The sequence below is a fragment of the Lolium rigidum genome, chromosome 3 (assembly GCF_022539505.1).
Source record: "Lolium rigidum isolate FL_2022 chromosome 3, APGP_CSIRO_Lrig_0.1, whole genome shotgun sequence".
Classification (NCBI taxonomy): domain Eukaryota; kingdom Viridiplantae; phylum Streptophyta; class Magnoliopsida; order Poales; family Poaceae; genus Lolium; species Lolium rigidum.
The window spans coordinates 158201997-158221577 of record NC_061510.1 but is presented as its reverse complement, the minus strand read 5'-3'; the positions used below and the strand labels follow the sequence as shown (position 1 = coordinate 158221577).

The following is a 19581-nucleotide window of genomic DNA, read 5'->3' as shown; positions in this document are numbered from 1 at the left end:
ACATAATTATCTTTTCACAATCTTCTTTCCCTTCTTTCTCGCAGTTGAATAATTTAGCTCCGGAACTCCTTGACTTTTTCTCTTGAATGGACGGCCTTTATTAGGTAGGGTGGTCCTTCTTCTTCTTGTTGTGTATGGTGCTTCATCGTCATCGTCATCTTCCATCTTCGGGTCGCCGTACTGGTCGCAGTCTAGCTCGTTGGCGGCTCCATCCATTCCGATGATGCTCCTTTTGCCTCTCCTCACGACAACACGACTGGGATTTTGCGGATCGGTAATGAAGAAGCATTGGTCACTTGGGAAATGGCTAACTCGGCACCAAGCACCCAAACTACTAAGTGGTGCGCCACTGCTAACCTGGGAGCAACACCCCTTCCTGGTCCCGTCACCTCCCCAAACTTAGCAGTGGCGCACCACTTAGTAGTTTGGGTGCTAGTAGTGGCGCACCCCAACCTAGTGCGCCATTGGTAATGTTATTACCTGTAGAAGCCCCTGGCCCACCTATTAGCAGTGGCGCACCACATAGCAGTGCGTCATAGCCAGTCAAGATAGCAATGGCGCACCACCGTGCGTGAGCACCATTACTAAGTTGGGGGAGGGAGGTGGGCTCCGGTCGCCCTTTAGGGACGGCGCACCCCTTAAGCGATGCGCCACCTGCTATATTTTTACCAGTGGAGCACCATTTTTTGTGCGCCACTAACTGACACCCATCTTACGGCTAGTCCTTTTCCTAGTAGTGCGAGGGCTATAGGATGCAAATTGGAGGATCTGAATTTTCCGATTTAAATAAACTGATCAATATTAAAGGCGACTATTTTGTTTTCTCCCCGGTCACCCGCCTTTTCTGTTGTCTTTGTATCTAGTCTTGTACAGCTCATGGAAGCCTTTGAGTAATTGGGCCCATAATCTTAGGCAAATGGTACTCCGGGCGCAACGGGAATCCAATGGAGGGCATCCTCAAAAAGAAAAGGGAATCTAATGAAAGGCAACCAAATGGCAAAGCAACAAATTCTAAGGCCTCCTTTGATTCATGGGATAGGAAAATCATAGGAATAGGAAAGGATTGGATTGGGATGTCATGGCTAGTTAAATCCTATAGGAAGATGAGTCATTAAGTTTGTTTGATTGTGCCAAAGGAATTTTTCCTTGAGGTAGGACCTAATGCTTATTACTATTGAATTTGCACTACAAGACTCCTATAGGATATGTTCCTATAAATCAAAACAACCAGGGTAGAAAAAATTCCTATAGGATCTCAATCCTACACCATTTCTATACCAATCATATGAATCAAAAAATCCCTAAAAGAAGATTCCAAGATTGTTGTGTTATGCTAAAAAGGACTGGAATTTTTTCCCTGCAAAGAAACATTCTCCCTCTGATCCAAACTAGTAGTTGATGCATTTTTTCTAGGCAAATCAACCCACTTTGTATATTTACAATTTTCAAAAAGTAATACTGTACAAAAGGTTGTTGCTAGAGGAAAGTAACAACAAAAGGTTATCTAAAAGGCCATAAGCCTAAAGAAAAGAGAAAGAGGAAATAGGGTACCGAATTATCTAAATCTCTCCACCCAAGCTTTGAGCCCTAAATAAGACTTCCTAGTAGCCTTATGAACAAGAAGAGCCAATTCCTCCTTGAAAATCTTCCTGCATCTGTATAGGTTTGGGGTACTACTCTTGAAAATGAAATCATTCCTGATCAGCCCAATAGCCCATGTAGTCAAGATGATCAATTCCATGAAGAAAAGCACCTTTAATTCATTCTTCAGGCTAGTAATAATATTCCGAATATCCTGTTGATGAGGAGGTGTCCAAGAGAGGCAGAGATATTGCAAGCATAGCTTAGCAAATGGACGAGTAGAAGAAAAGATGATTTCTAGATTCCAGCTCGAGCATGATCACACATGATGCATGTGTAATTATCCATAAAGAAATTCTTTCTTTAAAGCATTGCTCTAGTATTCAGTCTATTATGAATCAGCAGACGTAAGAAAACTTTGTGCTTTTGCTCGACAACATCACTGCCATAGCCATTTAAAAGCAGGAATTGTGCCCCCAAAATCCATTAAGGAACTATAAACGGATGAGACCTTTGTGGTCCGCCACATTACCCATCACCTGTCTGGTATATGTACCTATAGCTGGCTTAAGATCTACTAGCAAAGTCTCGAAAGAGATGGAACCGCACCAAAACTTCCTCGAGAGAGGCATGTGGCACAAGTAAGCTTGCTTAATGGAAATGCCTTCTTCTTTACAAAAGCAATAGATATGTGGCCAAGTATCTTTCGGAGGGGGCCGGACCATTTATCTTGCCAGAGTAAAATGGAATTTCCTTGGATAAAATCACACCGTGCTATATCCTTGAATGCGGGCAACAATTTCAAACAGATCTCTCCACCAAAGAGGGACCTCTCTTGTCTGGCAGGAGGCAGAGATGAGGAGTAATAAAGTTCCCAAGACATCTTTACACAGAGCAAATTTGCTTTGGCCCACATACAAGCTCCCAAGCTGCAAGTGGGGGGTTTTTCTTTCCCAATTTCTATTACATGCTATGGCACTCTGTAGTCTTACACGGTGCTCCCTCGTCCGCTCCGTTGGATCTAAATCGTGCGTCCCAGATTCCCCCCGTGCTAACGTCCAAAATTGTGGGCTTCTTTTCTTTTTTTCTTTTTCTTTTTTCCTCTCGCTTTGGCCGTTTCATTACCGCGAGGCAGTGCTCTTCCCCATTCTCGTCGCCTCTCGTCTCTCCCCCCGTCAAATCCATCCTCTCCCGATCTCCACCGCCGTATCACGCTCGTCGGCGGCGAGCTGCCCGACCAATTCGTGTAGAACCTCCAAGCTCGGTCGGCACGGAGAAGCAGATCGAGGCGTTCGGGTGCGGCGCGGCCCTTGGAGGTTTCGTTCGGCGGCGCTGCGTTGCGGTGCTTGGAGGTTCGTTCGGCGGCGCTGCGGCGCGGCGGCGCGGCGGTGCGGGGGCCGCAAATCCGACCGGTACCTGGAGTATATCGTCGAAGGAGATCATCCCCGCTGGTGAGTACTTCGTTCATGCGCTTTACTGTTGTTTTTTGGGTTGGAGTTCGCTCGTTCTGTAGGTCGACTTCCCCTAGTTTACGCTTCTTCTCCTCCATTTAGGAGTAAATCGGAGTTGCGTACTTGCTGTTGCCTCCAATTAGACGATTCCCTGGAGATTCACTCGTCGTCCAAGTTTTGCTGGCTAGGTCTTCGCGTTTTGCTTACGTTCCTGCATGCGTGTTGGTGTGATGTTTTTCGATTTTCCATGATATCATCTGTTTTAGGCACAGAGGAGGTGGATCTAGTTTTTTTGCTTCATGATATTGTTGTTTATACATCCTGGGTCTGAAGTGGTATTCTGTGGATGCTTTGTTGGATGTATTTTTCAATACATGCCATGTGACATTTAGTTTTGCTGAGCTCATAGATGATTTTTCTACAGGATGTAGTAATTATTTGCAGGATGTAGTAATTATTTGCTGAGGTCCTTCATATTTTCTACAGGATGTAGTAATTATTTGCTGAGGTTCTTCATATTTTCTACAGGATGTAGTAATTATTTGCAAATTATCTGAATTGCATGTAACATTATTTGCAGGGATGTAGTAATTATTTGCTGAGGGTTTGTATGTATATTTTCTGACATATTGCTTCGCTTTTAACTTTTTAGGATGTAAAAAATAGTAACTATATACATTTGTTTTTGTACATCTTTGCAAATGGGATGTAAAATTATCTGATGCTTATGGTGTATTTTTTATATCCAGTGCATGCAAAATGTATATGGCACTATATAATGTATTTTCTTAATTATTTTAAATGTTTTTGCAGGTGTTCTCATTTCCAATCATTTCTACCAATCATGGTATGAATGTTTGCCTATCATGTCATGTGTGCTTTCACTCCATGATGTCATATGTGCTTTCTCCATGTCATATCTGGGTTATTTTTTGTAGAGACCTGAACGTACTCCAAAGAGTTCAAAACCTGAGAAATCAAAGTACAGCAGAATGAGGAACAAATTGCACTTAAAAGCAACTGTGCAGGGTGATCTCGGTGATGAAACAGGTTTGATACCAAAGACAGATGTTGTTGGAGCCGTGCTAGGTGCATCTTTGCCATCAGCCGGTCTGGAAGATATAGCTGTTGATGTTGCTGTGGATGATAAACATGTTGATGAGGATAATGATCAAGAGGGGATGGTTGTTACTAAGAAGAAAAACCAGGTACTTATCCATCCATAATCCTTTTGCTTCTCTCTGATTATGTTGGATTGGAAATTTGTAAATTAGTCATAGGTCTGACAGGGTTCACTCCTTTTTTGCTGTTTTTTGTCAGAGTTCTCTGTTCAATCGTTCATCACCTATGAAAATTGTTCGTGTCTGTAAGGGAATGACACCAAAATAGATGGATTTGATTTCTACATCAGTTTTTGCTGACATTGCTCAGATGAAGTGTTCCAAGCTTGTGTCGGAGCTCTGCCGCTTCCTAATGTCTTGTTTTGATCCTATAAGATGCTGTCTGGATTTTGGAGGAAGAGGCATAATCCCAGTCAATGCTGAGTCGGTTGTCAGAGTTTTAGGTGTACCCATGGGCAGCGCTGATGTTCCTTATCACCCAAACGTCGACGCCACATGTTTGGTTTTGAAGATGTTTGGTATTCACAATGGAGTACACCCAACTGTTTCAACTGTCGAGAAGGAGCTTGGACCAGAATATCCTGCAGATGATTCATACATGAGGAAATTTGTAATATTCCTGATTAGCTCAGTCTTTGCTCCTACTACTGGGATAAAAGTTAGTCCTAAATGTTATCCGTCAGTTGTGAATGTAGAAGCCATAGGTACTTTGAACTGGGCTCAGTTTATTGTTGACATCATATGTCAAACTGCAAGTGCAAAGGATAAGAAGAATTGGTTCAAGGCTTGTATGCCTTATCTAATGGTCAGTATTGTCTTTCTTGTCTTAACCTTTTTCTTAATCATGTTGAGGACAACACTAAGACGATTTTTCTTTTTCTGAATGTGATTCGCAGGTCCTATATGTTGATTCATTGGAAACAGACGCTCTAGATGTTCCACAGGATGGAACTTGTTGTTCAGTTTGGACAAACAAGATGATCACCACTGTATCTGATTTGGACACATGTAGTGATGGTTCATTTGGTGCCTTACCGGTACGTTTTCGTCATTCAACAATTTTACATTTCGTGTATTTGTTTTTTCATCTCTTAGCTAAATGCGCTTTAAATTAATTTTTGTACTGATATTCTTTTCCTTTTGTAGTTGAAGACTTGCTTCAGGGTTAACTTGTCATTGTTTATTTCTGAACCTTCGCAAGTTGACATGTTTATAAAACGCCATATGACGGGCAATCACACAGAAGAGGTGAGCAAATGTACCTCTAGTTGCACTGCAGCATTTTTTGGTACCCTACTGTTCTCAGCATATAATCTTAAATAGCTTCTTAAACATCTTAAACATGTCTAACATTTTTGTGTCAGCATTTGTTCTTCTTTTGCTAATACTTGACAAGAACTTATGTTTTTCCAGTTGGTAGGATGTATATTTCTTTTTGATGTGACAAAAAACTTATGTTTTCCATTTTATCTTGTTCTACACATGTTTCCAGGATATTGTGAATTGCAGAAAGGCTGTTGTAAGCATGTACACTACTTTCGAAGATGGGTTGGTCACATTCATTCGCTCTCTGGGATGTAACGAAGGCATGACATCAAAACATAAGCAAGAAGAAGTGCCATGCAGTAAGAAACCGAAAAGGCGAAGAGTTACTCGTGCTCCAACCGAGGAGGTGCTGGGAGGCCCCAAGGAAAACCAAATTCCTTCCCATACAGAAATCATGGATGTTGACAACGCGGTACCACAAAATGCAGATGAAGTGGCTGGTGATGTGGCAGACCATAATGCTCAGGAGGATAATTTGAACAAGATCATTCTTGGACATGAAGTTCCTTTACATGAAGATGTTGTTTGCTTGGATGATCAGTTTGTACATCCGCAGTCAAGTAATGTACCTCAACTTACTGAGTAGCAACCCCAAATGCTCTGAACCAGCTGCAGGTTTTATATGGTTCTGCCTCCCAGAACTTGTCTGACACATCTAACAAAGAAGTGGCACCACAACATACAACTTCCAGCCAAAATGCACAGTCCAAAGATCAAGGTTATGATAGGAGTGGTACCAAGTTTGGTTTAATAAGCAGTTCGACAGCAAAAAAGAAGTCAGTGTCATTTGATTTACAGGAAGAAACCCATTTTCAGCAAGCAAAATTCAATGAAGACACTGTAGGTTCTCCTTCAGAAACAGTTCAGTATATTCCATCTGCTAGGAGACCAGTGACCAGGTCAATGTCTCCTAAGAAGGCACCAATCTCTTCTCAAGGAAGTCCTCAACAATCCAGAAGGCAGACTAGGCTTGCTACATCTGAATTGAGGTCAAGCAGCAACAAATCAGACATCATCAAACACGCACCAGCCACTGATTGTTTGCAGAAAGGTGCATCCTCTTATTCTGTGAACAACACCAGCAATAGAATGTCAGAGGATGAAGCCCGGAACTCTCCAGTTCTTGTCGAAACAGAAATGCAGAGGAAACACAGAGAGTTAATTGATGATTGTCCAAGTTTTGATCTTGGATTTGAAACCCAAGGTAACCAATAACCCTCAAACCGTCTCGACACAAAGGAGGAGGAGCTCGTTGTTATATCTAGTAATGAGAGTGGCGACTCGTTAGATAAGATTTATGCCACAGTTGAGATTCCTTTGAGGACTCCTGATAAAGATCAGAATATTGAGTGCCAAGTTCCTTTTGTTACATCTGTTGGACCCAGCAGCCACACTCCTGTTCCTGAAGCTCACAGAAAGAGAATTGTAAAGCCAGCCGCGAACCAGAAGTCGCCTTTTGTACAAAATGATAAAAAATCGATTGCAACAAAATTTGCCAATGATGTATACAGTAGAGTTTGTTCCTATGGAGGTCAAACTGAAGATGTGTTGAACAAACAGAAAATCATTGACTATGGATCTTTTTTATCTATCTTTGGGACCTGGCTGATTCTGTTAGGCCCGGTGAATGGCTAAGCAATTCAACTTGCCAAATAGCACTACATGTCCTGTCAGCTGAGTTGGCAGAGCAAAAGAAGCATGCGATGCCCCTAAGGCTCGCGGTTAGTCACATACCACTTTTTTGTACTGTTTCTTCTTTTTTTTTTTTGCTTTTTCTGTTCATGTTTGTGCCATCTCTGTTTTCTGAATGCTTACACTTGCTCTTTTTCTGCACATAGGACAAGCTTAGGAACGCTAACTATATTCATGACCGATTCGTGAAGAAACAATTTAAATTTGATCCTGAGTGTCGCCTAGACCATAAAGAACAGGTAACTTTTCCTGTTTCATGTTACATGTACTATTACTCACAAACTACCATCACTACTTTTTTGTGCTAACACTACAATACATGATCCTTTTGTTTGTTATTGTCTTTGTAGATATCATTTCCAGTGCTCCAAGACCTAACACCAGATATTAAAATGTTCAATGGCCATTACTATCTGATTGTGATGAATGTAAAGGCTGAGAGGTTTGAGGTGCTGGATTCTCTCAGAGGAAAAATTGACCGGGCTTTCACTAAAGATGTAAGAAACATTATTGGTTCCATCAAAGGATTGTGGGCTTCAAACTACAGTGAATCCAATATCGACATTCAAAAATGGCCTACTGAGTACATTGACTGTCCAAAGCAGACTACATCGTAAGTGCAAAAATATCATGTATCTTCTTTTTTTGATTGGTTGTCTGATTGAGGTCTGAATTTTTCCAAAGATTCATAATACTTTTCTCTGCCCATTGTTCCAAGGTACGACTGTGGGTTTTTCATGCTAAAGTTCATTGAGCTCTGGAACGGAAGGAAGATTCTTGGTCTAATCAATCCAAATGACATGCCAACCATTAGGAAGCAATTGACACTGAAGTGGCTGGAATGGTGCGACAATAGCATTTCATGGCAAAAAATGCTCTACTGATTTTAAGCATGTGACAACAGGAGGTACACTTCCCTGTAAAATTCAGTGTGCACATAAATAATTACATGTATTAACATCATGTAATTTGTGCTTCAAATTATTAGTTTATCATCTCCTACTATTTCCCTTACATTATCCTTTTTTATTGGTATGACATTGCTGCTGCAAAGATCTACCTTTGTCCCCTAATTCCCAATGTTATTCGGCCACATTTAGGTTACATAGTACAAAGATGAAGCAAAAATTTGACAGCCAACCAAATTAAAACACATCAAGCCTTAATATTCAGTGCACCATATGGCAAATTTATTACAACAAAAGCATGAACTTTTCGACATTGTTTTTTCTTTTTTGCATCCGGTCCAGGGGTGATCCTATCTTACAGCACAACTAAACCATGTCACGGAAGAAGTCGATTTCCTTTGCCTCCTTGTCAGGGGTGATCTTATCTTTGCATGTTGCTGTTGTATGTCGAATAGAGCCACACACACTGCACTTGACATCCTTTGAAGGGTTCAAATGGAGCCTAGATTGTTTTCTTTTTTCTGTTGGGCGACCTTGTTTTGCAATGTACACCGGGTCCTCAACATGATCGAACTTTGAAGAACTACCTTGCCCAGAATCACCTAAATTTTCTCCTTCTTGTTCCTCAACATGAGTTGTAGTTGCTTTTTTTCTATTCTTCCGTTTAGCGATTCTCGTAGCTTTCATCTCTAGCAACTCTTTCTCCAAAGCTAGCATGTATTTATCTGCCAAAGCCTTTCCTTTGTCAGATGTAGATGCAATTTTTGCTACTCTCGAGTATTCATTGCAAAGAGTCCCATAACGTAGCTGCTGCCTTTCCTTGTTATTCATCTTCCTATCTGTTGGCACCTGAGGTAACTCCATTTTCTGCTGCACAATTGTTTCCTCCGGTTTCCTCCACCTGGGTAGAATGTACCGTTCTGGAATGTAGTCGGTAGCACTTAACTGCACCATTACTCTAAATATATGGCAGCACAACAACCCATCCCTACTGAATTTGCAACACTCGCAGATGTAAGTTTCGGCATCCAAGTTAGCTTCAACCTTATAGCTTTTATCGCCATAGCCATAAACATTGGTTTTAATTGGCATAACCACATAAGTTTGGCCACCAGTTTGCTGCACATTGTACGACGTCACTTTCCGAAGCTCATCCCTGAAACGGAGGTATATTGGCAGCGTATACACTTTCAAAGCTTGATCTTCCAAAGGGTAATCTCCGCAGACTCTAACAGTTTTATCCTCATCTTTAAACTCAACTGAATCCTCTGCTACATCTATTTTTTCCTGTAACTTCAAGTACTGCTCGAAGAAATGGTGCAGGTTGTTGTGTGGGTCAACGTAACTTTTCAATACTGCATTGAACCCCTCGCTACGGGCAGTAGTTTGTAGGAATGGGAAGAAATGATCCTTGAAGTAGGCAGGGACAAAAGTGGCTCTAATATTATATAAATCACTAAGATGTGTGTTGTCCGCCACATCATGCTGGAAAATCATTTCTGCCCATCTACTTTCAAACTCTTCAATAGACATGCTGTAGTCAATAATTGCATTCAACTTCTGCCTTAGCTCCTCATGTTTTGACAAGAAGTTGCCCAACACAGCCTGTGCATTTTGCATAATGTGCCACCTACAATTTCTGTGACAACAAAGTGGGAATGTTGACAGAATTGCACATCTCATTGCCGCATCTTGGTCAGTTATGAAGTTATCTGGCTGGACACCACCCATAGCTTCAAGAAACTCCTTGAACAGCCACTCAAAACTCTCAATATTCTCGTTCCTTAGGAAACCACAACCTAGCTGAATTGTTTGACAGTACCTATTTATCCCAATGAATGGGGCAAACGGCATATTGTACATGTTTGTGATGTAGGTGGTGTCAAATGATAGACAATCGCTGTAGTTCTTGTATGCAGCAATTGCTGGTCCATCTACCCAGAAGATGCGGTCAACCTTGTCTGCATGATCTATATGTAAGTTGAAGTAGAAGTCGGGATCTTCCTTCTTCATTCTGGCAAAGTGAGCAAGCAGCATTGACATGTCTTTGTGGGCGTGTTCTTCATCGATTTTAGCCATGTAATTGCTCACGTCCTTGCTATCATATGGTACATTTGCAAGACCACCATACACTTCTCCCATAATACGCATGACCCTACCAGCAGATAGATTGACCTTGTGCAAAAGCTTGACAAAATCTTTTTCTTCCTTAGGGATTCCCTTATGAGACCTCAAGTACTTCTTCAGGGAGAACTTTTTAATCAACCTGTGATTGTGCTCCTCTATGAAATATGTTACATGCCACTTCTTGCCTCTCCTCTTTATTCGTAGCCTAGCCTTGCATTCCGTTTTCTTAGTGATGCTACGGTTCCTTTGCCTAACAGGTGGAGCTTCAAGTTCATTTATGTCTGTATTTTTTCCACTCTTATTGCAAACAAACAACTTCTTGTCCTTCTGTCCATCTAGAGTAGAGTTCTTTGATGTGCTGCACTTGATTGAAAACCCAACCATTTTAGCATATTTGTTGTAGTGCATCTTTTCTTGATCCCATGAATCAAACATCATGCCTTGGAAAGGTGTTTGGACATCACCTTGGCTGCATGGTGTTGACTGCACCTCATCATCATCATCTTCTTCTCCTGAATCATCAGTTGACAGTGTTTGACCTGTTTGAGTATCTGTGTCAGCGGATGCACCTGTATTTCTCCCACTTGCAAGCTTTCTATGTTCAGAACTTTTTGTTACATCTGGGTTGTTTAACTTGCTGCCTGACATATCTTTTTCTTGCATATGCTCTTCACTTGCTGGTTCATTAAGATCCAGTCCTCCAGCAGAATAACTTCCATCCATAACTAGTTAAGAAGATGCATTTTAATTAGCAAAAAAAAAGCAACAAGTACATGTAACAAAAAACATGAAAATATGTCCATGGCTGACATAGAATGTGGCATACTCAGATTTTGCAAACAAAATGACTGTTGGTTGATGTTTTCAAGTTCATTATCGCAAAAGTACATTTCTTATACTTTTATTTATTTAATTTTTTTTACATAGCTCAATGATAAGTTAACTCAAACTAGCAAATTTCTTTCTTTTTATCACAGGAAGTGGCAAGGAAACTATCATGGAAAGTACATGCTGCTACTACTGTGCTACGAGGTTCCTCCATGTTCTTCTTTTGCTTTCACACAAAGTTTGTACATGTCTCCAAGATGGACGTTCAACTGGAAGTTACATGGATCCCTGCAATGCAAAGGCACCAACTTTTTGCAATATCCATGTGGTTCCTTAGGGTTTCAATCATGTTTTCTTTTGCTGCAATGTTACATGCACAGTTCTAGTCAGTGCTGAACAAATCTGAACCTAGTCAATCAGGTGCAAGTACTTGCTATAGACATGATTCAGCTGTCCTAGTTGACATGAAAACTATGCTTTTCATTCAGAGTTTGCATGTCAGTTTATGCCTTTTTGCTAAACCTCTACTGAATGTGTGCAAGGAAACCTGTACTGAATTTGCATGTCAGTTTATTGTTCCATGTACTGATTTTCTCTTTGTGTATGTGTTTCCAGTCATGAATTCCATGTTTTTTCTCTTGCCCATGTTCTTCCTGAGCTCTAGTTCATGTTACAAAGCAGTAGTTCTTACAGATCTGGTGTTACAGATGTAAGAATATCATGGTGCAGGTCAAAGTGTTAGTTTGTATTTGCATGAATTCATCACAAATCCCTGGGTTAATGTAAGAAATCAAGGTTCCTCTAGGTAGATTTTTAATTATGCTTCCATAGATGTAAGAAAAGTATGTCAGAAGCTAGGATTGGGGGAAGAAGAGACAGGTGAAGAAGGATCTGTTACCTGTTTCTTGGTCCTGAAGAAGGTAGGCGTCTGATCTAAGATTTTGTTGTTCCTGGAGAGCTTGAGATGTAATTTTCGTTTATGTTCCAGCCATGGAACTCTTGGTCTATGGCGGCTGGAGGAGGAGAGGAGGGGGGAGGAAGGAGGAAGGAGGAACAGAGGTAGGGTTTCTGTAGATAGCTTGTCTCCCAGTACTGCTCGATGGTTCTGGAGATAGCTTTGTATTGGGATGTAATTTTTGACTGGAAGATGTAGTTTCGGTGGGTTTGGTGCACGTGATCGTGGTCCACGCGTGTGAACGCAACAGGTGGTCCACATTCTTTTTCATGGATGGGACCACATGCTATTTTGGGAAAGTTTTGCTATTTCGGGAAAGTTTGTCCTCCGGACAGGGGGGGGCACTCCGGTAGACTAACCGGTGCTATGGCACTACGTAGCAACGTCCTTTTTCTTTTGCAAATCTTTATCTCTGCACACAGTGCTTTCTATATTTATCCACTTCAGCAGTTACCTATTGGTACACTTTTAAAAAGCATAGAGAAAACATAGGCAAGGAAGAAAGAACAGAGTTAACCATTCTGAGTTTATACAGATTTTATGCAACATTTTACGAGTTAATAAATTTGGATCGGAGGGAGTAATTGTTTTCACCAAAGAGTTAGCGTCTAAGAACGCCTTCAAGGGCTAAAGGACGCGGTTAAACAGTGAAGATAAGCCTAACCATGTATGAGCAATATATCTTCGGCTCCCTAGCTAGTAAAAAGATGGCGTTTAAATTTTAATCCATCATCACTAACAGGACAACACCGGTGTTGATCCCGCAAAAAAAAGATCTATCTGTACATCGATTGCTGAGACGTTGGCACACATAAAAAACTTACAAGATCAGCAGCTGGATCTCGAACAGCTAGCCCCACGCATGGTACTCCTGCGCCGGCGCCCGAACCTGGTCTTCCTCTCTTCGGAGAGCTGCCTGGCGAACCCGGCAAGCGCGTCGGCGTTGCTCCCGGCACCCTGCACCTCCTCGTACCTCCCCGTCTCCACGTTCACCCTCGACACACGCTGAGCCAGCATCCGCTCGCCGATCCTGACGAGCTCCCTCATGTTCTCGGGCGTCGCGGCGTCCACCGTGGCCGCCGGACCCCGGAGCGAGTTGTCCTGGATGCGGAGGTAGTTGCCGTCGCTGTGCAGCGACTGGAAGAGCACGGCGGCGTGGATGTCCACGAGGTCCGAGCTGGCCGCCATGAAGATGTCGATGATGGGTGCCATGCCCTTGTTGCGTAGCCACCGGATGATGCCCCACCGGGAGCACTGCTCCGCCGTGTACAGCCCCTGGTCGGACGTCGACCCCGTCCCGATGGACAGCACGAGGAACTTGCCGCAGTCCGACGGCTTCACCGGGTACAGCTCCTCCTTGTCCTTGCAAATCATCTTCTTGGTGATCTGCGTCATCGTAACCATCGTCTGCATCTCTCACGCGCACAATCAAACAATTTAATTAGTGATCAGCTGGTAACGCATTTGCGCTCAGGCAAGGCACCATGTACTGAACATCTGACACACGGACATTTAGCTACGTACCGGATTGTTGGCCGCGACACCGCCGTCGATGAGGTTGTACTCGCGCGTCTTGCCGTTGTCGTCTGCGGTCTGGAAGTAGTAGGCGGGGAGGTAGGTCGGAGCGGCGGATGTGCTGATGCAGACATCGGCTAGCAGCGCGTTCTTCAGTGGCATGCTCCTGGCCTGCATCATCAATCCACGTTTTTACCCAGATGCCAGTTTTGAACTTCTGATCCAGGATTGACGATCGAATCGATCGGATCATGATCATGAGTCGTCGAAACTTAAATTAGCATACGTACGTCATATGTGGAGAAGATGATGGGCTGGAGGAGCTTGACATCGAAGGTGGGGATGACGACGTCGGTGAGCGTGTCGCAGATCCTCGTGTCACCCAACATGTCCCTGATCTTGCGGCGCAGGTACTTGCCGCTGTACCGCGGCCGCCGCAGCGACGCGATCACAGCCGCGAGCGCGCTCCTCCTGGCACAACCAACGACCCATCAATCAATCACTAGTTCAGTCAGCATGACGAGATCGTCTGTACGTTTTCGTCCACGAAACAGTAATCCATGGAGAGACTCGCCTTTGGGGGAAAATGTATGGGCCGTTCTCGAGGTAGAAGCGGTTGATGTCCTTGGCGGCGAAGAGCGGGCGCCTGTGCTTGCCGGGCGCGGTGATCATGGCGGTGATGAGCCCGCCGGTGCTCGTCCCAGCGATGCAGTCGAAGTAGTCCGCCAGGCGCACGTCCGGCCCGTCCAGCTCCTGCAGCCTGGCTTCGAGGAAGGCAAGGATGGTGCCTGGGATGAGGCCCCGGATGCCGCCACCGTCAATGGTGAGGATCGTCACCCTCTGCCCCGGCGCCACCGGCTGGCCGACGACACTTCCCGCCATCGCCCTCGTGCTACAAGACTCGCAGGGACGCCGGCACGCGTAGCTCGCCGCCATCGACGTACCCCGCCGCGAGCGTCAACCGCTCCAACACCGCCAACAGACCAGTGGCACCCCGATTGATCGACGATCAAGAAGATGAACAAGATCGATCACCACACAAGATGTGAATTGTGCAGATCGATATCAATGATCATCGGTCGTTGATTGCTACTGCGATCGGGGACGAGCGAGTGGCTGGAACATTGGCTTGTGCGGTTACCGTGCGATGCCCCTAATTTTGGAGTGAAAGAGCGCGCAAAGTATACAGTTGCACGCCAAAAAAATGTTTGAATGGGTTAACTGAAGGCATGCAGTGGAAGAAGGAACACCGGACATCTGGCTATGGTTTTCCTTTCACGACATGCTGCAAGCAGCAATATGCTTTCTCAGCCAGCGGTTCGCACCACCACTGTAGACTGGGCGCGAGGACGATTCGGTGATGCATGCTTCCAATTTTATCGAAGGGACGTGATGCATGCTTTGGTACTACTAGTAAGTTTGCACGTGCAATGCACGTCTCAACTATTACAAATTGCTACTTAAAAACTACAAATCAATCATAATACAAATTTGCAAATTTCAACTTAAAAACTACAAATGAATTATAGTACAATTTTACAACGACAAACTTTTTAGCATGAAAAAGTTTCACTCGAGACTCAAAGAGTGATGATATTCGAGAGGAACCTTCACCTACAGCTTTGTTTATCTTTCATAAGGCGTAGTTCAGATGGTTTTATGGGTGTTCTAATATCAACCGATAATTCTACATATGACACCATAAAATGTTGACAAGAACAACAGCTCAAACAACTGTTGTACTCGAATATTATACAAATGCTAGTATTCATCAACAATGTTTAATCCAATTTGAGCCATCAAAATTGTAAATACATGAATGGAGTGGCTGGAACATCACATATCCTATTGACCGGCATACGCAGACTGGTAATTGGAGGATGATATTCCTTATGCCTACGCCTTTGGTGTACTCTCGAAAGAAAAAAAAGAAAAAAAAGTGTTCTTTATGTCACATAGAACGGGTGGTCTGCCCGATAATAAAATCTTCTAGTACAACAAATTTCCCGTACGAATATGAAGGCCTCTTGGTCTCTTCATTCCCAATTTTCCATCACCAACTATTCTCCTCGGTGCAACCCTGGTACAGAATTCAAATCATACTAAATTTAGACATAATCTCACTACGGGAAAATCAGGCGCTGCCGTGCAGCCAAACTTTGCCGTGAGCTGCTGCACGGCAAAGATTTCTTTGCCGTGCGTAGCAGAAAGAGCGCACGGCAACGAAAAAATGCACGGCAAAGTATTAGCGCAGCGCACGGCAAAGAAACATATCACGGCAAAGAAAGATATGGCGCACGGCAAAGAAGGGTCTCACGGCAAAGAATTGGAGAAGCGCACGGCAAAGATTTTGGGACGGCAAAGTCCCTGCAAGCCGCACGGCAAAGAAACAGCGCACGGCAAAGGCCCGGGCACTGCCGTGCGGCCAAACTTTGCCGTGCAGACAGACAAGTTGCACGGCAAAGGGTCCTTTGCCGTGCGCTTCTCCCTTTGCCGTGCGCCATTATACTTTTTTTTTGTTTTTCTAACTATTTTATTTCATCTACTACTTATATTTATTTTGTTAATTAGTTTTTCTTTTTGATGACTATTTATTACACTATGTGAAATACAAAATTAGTCTCCATGCTCATCCCCCACATATATCGGGGTTCCGGTGCTCCGGCGGCCGTCCCCCTCCTTCCCCCCAAAACAGCGGGACGGCGGGTCTACCCCCTAGATTTCTCCGCGCGACGTTCCACCAATATACCTTTTCATAGGTTTAGGTTTGTTTAGTCCATGGACATATGGAAAATCATGTGTGGTACCCTTTGGCACAGTCTAGCCCCCGATATACCCGCGGCGGGACACTTCACCGTACACGTCCGGGAATCGTTAAGTGTTATCGCCCGAAGGTGAGGAATGTCAGACCGCGGGGATCCATGCCATGCACCATTTGGTGAATTACACCTAGCATCACACTTTGAAACATAGAATAGGTCCACATGCAAGGTTTGGTGGGGTTCCGGTGCTCCGGCGGTCGTTCTCCCCTCCTCCCCCAAAACAGCGGAACGTGTGCTCCCGGCGGGTCTACCCCCTAGATTTCTCCGCGCGAGGGTGCACCAATGTAACTTTTCATTCTTTTAGGTTTGTTTAGTACATATACACATGGAGAACCAAAGATTGGGACCCTTTGGCACATATACCAGCAGCTAGAGCCATTATCACACGATCGACGGTGTGCTCGGTCTCTCGGTTAGGGTTAGGTGTAGGGTTAGGGCTAGGGTTTAGGGGCCAGGGCTAGGGTTTAGGTTAAAGGGTAAGTATTTATGGTTAGGTTTAGGTTTAGGGTTTAGGGTTAGGGTTAGGGTTTATGATGCATGGTTCTGCAGCTCCGGCGTCGTGGTTTAGGGATTTAGAGGGGTTTAGGGCTCGAAGCCTCCCGAGTTTAGGGTTTAGGGTTTAGGGGAGCTACTTTTGCACCATTAGACCTTGCACCACACTTTGACACATATCATAGGTCCACATGCAAGGTTTGGTGGGGTTCCGGTGCTCCGGCGGTCGTTATCCCCCTCCTCCCCCAAAACAGCGGAACGCGTGCCCCGGCGGGTCTACCCCCCTAGATTTCTCCGCGCGAGGGTGCACCAATGTAACTTTTCATAGGTTTAGGTTTGTTTAGTACATATACACATGGAGAACCAAGATTGGGACCCTTTGGCACAGTCTAGCCCCCGATATACCCGCGGCGGGACACTTCGACGTACACGTCCGGGAATCCGTTAAGTGTTATCGCCCGAAGGTGAGGGAATGTCAGACCGGGGATCCATGCCATGCACCATTTGGTGAATTACACCTAGCATCACACTTTGACACATAGAATAGGTCCACATGCAAGGTTTGGTGGGGTTCCGGTGCTCCGGCGGTCGTTCTCCCCCTCCTCCCCCCAAAACGGCGGAACGTGTGCCCCGGCGGGTCTACCCCCCTAGATTTCTCCGCGCGAGGGTGCACCAATGTAACTTTTCATTCCTTTAGGTTTGTTTAGTACATATACACATGGAGAACCAAGATTGGGACCCTTTGGCACATACACCCGCAGCTAGAGCCATTATCACACGATCGACGGTGAGCCGGATCTCTTGGTTAGGGTTAGGTGTAGGGTTAGGGCTAGGGTTTAGGGGGTAGGGCTAGGGTTTAGGTTAAAGGGTAAGTATTTATGGTTAGGTATAGGTTTAGGGTTTAGGGTTAGGGTTAGGGTTTATGATGCATGGTTCTGCAGCTCCGGCGTCGTGGTTTAGGGATTTAGAGGGGTTTAGGGCTCGAAGCCTCCCCGGCTTAGGGTTTAGGGTTTAGGGGAGCTACTTTTGCACCATTAGACCTTGCACCACACTTTGAAACATATCATAGGTCCACATGCAAGGTTTGGTGGGGTTCCGGTGCTCCGGCGGTCGTTATCCCCCTCCTTCCCCCCCCAAAACAGCGGGACGGCGGGTCTACCCCCTAGATTTCTCCGCGCGACGTTCCACCAATATACCTTTTCATAGGTTTAGGTTTGTTTAGTCCATGGACATATGGAAAATCATGTGTGGTACCCTTTGGCACAGTCTAGCCCCCGATATACCCGCGGCGGGACACTTCACCGTACACGTCCAGGAATCTGTTAAGTGTTATCGCCCGAAGGTGAGGAATGTCAGACCGCGGGGATCCATGCCATGCACCATTTGGTGAATTACACCTAGCATCACACTTTGACACATATAATAGGCACATGCAAGGTTTGGTGGGGTTCCGGTGCTCCGGCGGTCGTTATCCCCCTCCTCCCCCCAAAACAGCGGAACGTGTGCCCCGGCGGGTCTACCCCCCTAGATTTCTCCGCGAGGGTGCACCAATGTAACTTTTCATTCTTTTAGGTTTGTTTAGTACATATACACATGGAGAACCAAAGATTGGGACCCTTTGGCACATATACTGACAGCTAGAGCCATTATCACACGATCGACGGTGTGCCCGGTCTACTCGGTTAGGGTTAGGTGTAGGGTTAGGGCTAGGGTTTAGGGGCCAGGGCTAGGGTTTAGGTTAAAGGGTAAGTATTTATGGTTAGGTTTAGGTTTAGGGTTTAGGGTTAGGGTTAGGGTTTATGATGCATGGTTCTGCAGCTCCGGCGTCGTGGTTTAGGGATTTAGAGGGGTTTAGGGCTCGAAGCCTCCCCGGCTTAGGGTTTAGGGTTTAGGGGAGCTACTTTTGCACCATTAGACCTTGCACCACACTTTGACACATATCATAGGTCCACATGCAAGGTTTGGTGGGGTTCCGGTGCTCCGGCGGTCGTTATCCCCCTCCTCCCCCCAAAACAGCGGAACGCGTGCCCCGGCGGGTCTACCCCCCTAGATTTCTCCGCGCCAGGGTGCACCAATGTAACTTTTCATAGGTTTAGGTTTGTTTAGTACATATACACATGGAGAACCAAGATTGGGACCCTTTGGCACAGTCTAGCCCCCGATATACCCGCGGCGGGACACTTCAGCCGTACACGTCCGGGAATGCTGCAGTGTTATCGCCCGAAGGTGAGGAATGTCAGACCGGGGATCCATGCCATGCACCATTTGGTGAATTACACCTAGCATCACACTTTGACACATAGAATAGGTCCACATGCAAGGTTTGGTGGGGTTCCGGTGCTCCGGCGGTCGTTCTCCCCCTCCTCCCCCCAAAACAACGGAACGTGTGCCCCGGCGGGTCTACCCCCCTAGATTTCTCCGCGCGAGGGTGCACCAATGTAACTTTTGATTCTTTTAGGTTTGTTTAGTACATATACACATGGAGAACCAAAGATTGGGACCCTTTGGCACATATACCAGAGCAGCCTAGAGCCATTATCACACGATCGACGGTGTGCTCGGTCTCTTGGTTAGGGTTAGGTGTAGGGTTAGGGCTAGGGTTTAGGGGCTAGGGCTAGGGTTTAGGTTAAAGGGTAAGTATTTATGGTTAGGTATAGGTTTAGGGTTTAGGGTTAGGGTTAGGGTTTATGATGCATGGTTCTGCGAGCTCCGGCGTCGTGGTTTAGGGATTTAGAGGGGTTTAGGGCTCGAAGCCTCCCCAGT

General features: G+C 45.0%; 1 protein-coding gene across 1 annotated transcript; it reads right to left on the bottom strand.

Moving 5' to 3' along the window:
* Positions 1–12817: 12817 nt before the first annotated feature.
* On the bottom strand, positions 12818–14440 carry LOC124695731 (patatin-like protein 1). Its single transcript, XM_047228549.1, has 4 exons — positions 14079–14440; positions 13795–13975; positions 13514–13675; positions 12818–13396 (listed from the first exon to the last, which is right to left on the bottom strand). Exons 1-4 carry the CDS (start codon positions 14438–14440, stop codon positions 12818–12820), a joined length of 1284 nt encoding a protein of 427 aa, XP_047084505.1.
* Positions 14441–19581: the final 5141 nt, after the last annotated feature.